The sequence below is a fragment of the Temnothorax curvispinosus genome, unplaced genomic scaffold (genome assembly GCF_003070985.1).
Source record: "Temnothorax curvispinosus isolate PA1 unplaced genomic scaffold, ASM307098v1 QBEX01016448.1, whole genome shotgun sequence".
Lineage (NCBI taxonomy): Eukaryota > Metazoa > Arthropoda > Insecta > Hymenoptera > Formicidae > Temnothorax > Temnothorax curvispinosus.
Genome location: NW_020226228.1, coordinates 1 through 4,546, shown reverse-complemented (window position 1 = coordinate 4,546; position 4,546 = coordinate 1). Strand labels below are relative to the sequence as shown.

The window sequence follows — 4,546 nt, the reverse complement described above, 5'->3', positions numbered from 1 at the left end:
AGCGCCATTACGCGTACACGTGGCGTCCAGTACGGTGTTTCGAGAGCGTCCAAAAAGGAGCCGGTCTACCGGGATACAAACTACATCATCTCTCGAGCAATTTGATACGGGGGAGATCGTTCGCTACCAAGCCGGTACCTCGGGTACGGAATTTCACCCTACGGGAAACTCGGATCGCCCAGGATACCTTGTCCGTTACATTCTACGAAGTTCGAGAAGTCGGGCCACTGTCGCTGGTTACGAAGGTCACCTTGAACCATGGCGGCCGTTGTATTACATGGCAATTTCAGTATTGAAATTTTCGACCCGACCACGACGGAGTGGGCGAGATGGCTTCAGCGTTTTCAAGCCGCAGTAAAAATTTTTAAAGTGCCTACGGAGCAACAAGTTCTATACTTGCTACATTTCATTGGGACGTCGGCTTTCGATGTCATCTGTGATAAATTGGCGCCGGCGGACCCGTACACTGCGACCTTCGAGACATTAGTGACGAGCTTAGCGGAATTCTACGCGCCTGAGCCTCTAGAGATCGCCGAAAATTTTCGTTTCCACCAACGGAAACAAAAGGACGGCGAAAGTGTTAAAGACTACGTGGCCGCGCTACATAAATTAAGCGCGCGCTGCAATTTCGGGGCGTATCTGAAAACGGCTTTACGAAATCAGTTCGTTTTTGGTTTGGCGAGCAGCCGGGCACAATCAAGATTACTGGAAATGAAAGACTTAACGTTCGAGAAGGCGATCCAAGTGGCTACCTCGATGGAGCTATCGGAGAAGGACACGCTGCAATTACAAAATGGATCGACGAGCGTCGAATACATTGGCTCCAAGGATAAGAAGACGGAGAAGAAAACGCAGCGGAAGCGGAAACCTCCCGCGAAATTCTTAAAAGGAAAGGGCGAATCAGTTAATGGCGGTAAACCTAACGCGAATACAAACGCAAATTCTAATGTTTCTTGTTTCAGATGTGGCGGTAGCCATTTAGCTACAAAATGTACTCTAGATAGAAGCGTTAAATGTCTTAATTGCGGGACACCAGGCCACCTGCGCAAAGTGTGTATGGCGGCGAAACGCGCACCGGCCAATCAAGTAGAGGAAATATTAGTCGTAGAGCACTCGGAGTTCCGAGAAAAGTTTTTCGAGACAATCACCGTCGAGGGCAAACCCCTGCGATTCGAAGTAGATAGCGGAGCTGCAGTAACCATCGTGAGTACGCATACATTACGGGAGCTGTCTTTATTAAAACGGTTACAACCGACTACGTTACAATTAATTACATTTTGCAAAACGCCGATTAAGATTGCGGGCGTGGTACCCGTGATGGTTAGCGGGCGAGGAACTAAAATCAAATTAAATTTGTACGTTTCGAATGTCGAGCGCGAACCATTGTTAGGCCGTGAGTGGATTCGGCAATTGCACATACGTCTAACGGATACCGTTAATACAATAAATACGTCACGTAGCGATACGGAATACAAAATGACGGAGTTATTACAACAATATCGGAATAAATTAGATCCTCATTCGACAAAAATTAGAGGCTTACAAGCAAAGCTCACTCTGAAAGAAAACGCTAAACCGGTGTTTCTCAAAGCCCGTACCGTTCCTTTCAAATTGTTACCTTTGGTCGACCAGGAATTACAAGCGCTTGTTTCGAAAGGCGTCCTTGAGAAAGTAAACACATCGAGATGGGCTACTCCCATTGTGCCTGTGTTAAAAAAAGACAATACGGTACGCATATGCGGGGACTTTAGCGTCACGATCAATCCCTGTTTACTAATAGACGAGCATCCGTTGCCTACAACGGATACACTATTCGCGAATATGGCAGGCGGAGAGAAGTTCTCCAAAATAGACCTGCAACAAGCGTATTTGCAATTAGAAGTTCGGGAAGAGGATCGGGAATTACTCACCCTCAATACGCATCGAGGCCTTTTTCGAAGCACACGTTTAATGTACGGAAGCGCATCAGCGCCGGCCATTTGGCAACGTGAAATGGAAAACTTGTTGCAGGGTATCGAGGGGATAACGGTATTTCTAGATGACATTCGAGTCACGGGACCTACCAAGGAAATTCATTTACAACGCCTGAAACAAGTATTGCAACGCCTGGGTGACGCGAATATTAGGATAAACGAGAGCAAAAGCGAGTTCCTACAGGATAGCATACATTATTGCGGATATCGAATTGATCGATCGGGAATACATAAAACTACCGATAAAATGCAGGCCATTGATCTCATGCCTAGGCCGAAGGACGTTACAGAATTGCGATCATTTTTAGGAATGGTAAATTACTACGGGCGGTTCATTAGGAACCTAAGTACGATGCTCACGCCATTACATGAGTTGCTACAAAAGGGAGTTAATTTCAAATGGACTCACAAATGTGAGGAGGCTTTTGAGCGCGCAAAAAGGAGTTTCAAAAGTGACACAGTTTTAGCTCACTTTGATCCGAAGCTACCGTTAATCTTAGCTACAGATGCTAGTCCGTACGGAGTAGGGGCGGTGCTATCACACCGTTACCCCGATGGCACCGAACGCGTACTGCAATACGCCTCGCAGTCCCTTTCTAAAACTCAACAACGTTACGCTCAAATCGATAAAGAAGCTTACGCTATAATTTTTGGAGTAAAGAAGTTCCATCAGTACCTTTACGGTAACAAGTTTACATTATACACGGATCATAAACCGTTAGTACAGATTTTCGCGCCGTCAAAAGCCTTACCCGCGTACTCGGCTATGCGAATGCAACATTACGCAATATTCTTACAAGGGTTCTCATTTGAAATTAAATACAAAAGCTCTAAACAGAATGCAAATGCGGATTGTCTATCACGTTTACCAATGAGCACAACTACAACTGCGGAACGTGATGTAGTAGATATTTACGAGATAGGAATGTTACACGAAATGCCCGTATCCGCGGATAAAATTGCTTGTGCTACAGAAAAAGATGTGCAATTGAAGAGTCTCCTAACGGCCATACGCGAAAAGAAAGAGATACCCGTACAAATGCGTTTCAATATAAATCAAGCAGCATATAGTGTACAACAGGGCGTGCTTTTGTGCAATAGAAAGATAGTAATTCCTAGTCAACTGCGCGACCGAATCCTTCGGGAATTACATAAAAATCATTTCGGGGTAGTTAAAATGAAAGCGTTAGCTAGGAGTTTGTACTGGTGGCCTGGTATAGACAAAGCGATAGAAAATTTAGCTAAGAATTGCGATATATGTAATACCGTGCGTAATAACCCACCGAAGGCGGAAATACACGAGTGGGAACCGGCCGAGGCACCTTTCGAGCGTGTCCACGTGGATTATGCAGGGCCGTACATGAACATGTATTTTTTTGTATTTGTAGACGCATTTTCGAAATGGCCTTTTGTGCGAATAGTCAAAAACATAACCGCGGAAACGACTATTAAAATATGTAAGGAGATTTTCACGGATTACGGTATTCCAAAAACTATGGTCATGGATAATGGCCGTAATTTTCGTTCTGCAGATTTTACACAATTCTTAGAATCTCAGGGGATCACCCCGAAGTTTACAACTCCGTACCACCCAGCAACAAATGGGCAAGCGGAGAGATTTGTACAAACGTTGAAAAACTCCTTAAAAAAAATACTTACGGATCCCAATAGTAAGGGAACAACCTTAGAAAACGCACTACGTAACTTCTTAGTACAATACAGAACCACTCCACATTGTGTTACGGGAGTGACTCCGTTTGAGAGAATGTTTAAGCGAAAAATGCGTACAGAATTTACTTTGTGTATACCTGAGCCTCCCAAGAAAAGCGCTAACATTAACATTAATAAAAGATCGCGTGAATTTACGGTGGGAGAGAGTGTGATATGCCGTAACTATAATAGTAAAATTAAATGGAAATTTGGAAAAATTATACAACGGTTAGGTAAATTACATTATAAGATTAAATTGGAAGATGGCAGGACCTGGGAGCGTCACGTCGACCAGATCCGCAAGAGGGGAGAGCAAAGAAGCCGACACATAGAACCATACACGGGAGTTTACGATTACGAACCAGAGGCGAAGGAAGAGCCAGCTGCACCAGGGGATGCAGCGGAACCAAATTGCGCTCAACGCGACCAAGAAGAAGAGCAAGGACCGGAAGCCTTGCAACCGACTCAGGCGAGGGAGGCAAGAGCCCCGGACCCGGGACAGCGAAGAGACCGACCCGTCCGAAGTAAGAGACAGCCAGAAAGATACGTGGATCCCGGAGTTGGTCGTCGATAGGCAGTCGTTTTCTCTTTCGGGGAGGGAAAGAGTGTTATGTGTGCGTTCCCTAAAATGCCACGTATCGCGCGCGGTCGCGAGGGCCACAACAAAGTGCTTGGCGTAGTCGCGAGCGGGCGCGACAGGTATCGATGAGGCGCGTGCGAGAATCGCGAATCGGAGCCGGTGCTCCGATCTTCCCCCCCGTTTCGGCGCTCCGACCAGAAGCAATCTGGAATTCATAATAAACGGACGTATTTGGTATCCTTGCGAGTAGCTCATTTTTCGACCCGAACCTCCTACACAACAG

At 45.9% G+C, this 4,546-nt stretch overlaps 1 protein-coding gene across 1 annotated transcript; it reads left to right on the top strand.

Annotated features, from left to right (window-relative positions):
* Positions 1–258: 258 nt before the first annotated feature.
* On the top strand, positions 259–4,207 carry LOC112466657 (uncharacterized protein K02A2.6-like; the record flags this gene model as incomplete). The annotated part of the gene is made up of 2 exons (XM_025034880.1): positions 259–3,487; positions 3,917–4,207. Coding segments are annotated over exons 1-2 (3,520 nt in total), but the record flags the coding sequence as incomplete, so codon positions are not given.
* Between the last annotated feature and the right edge of the window lie 339 nt (positions 4,208–4,546).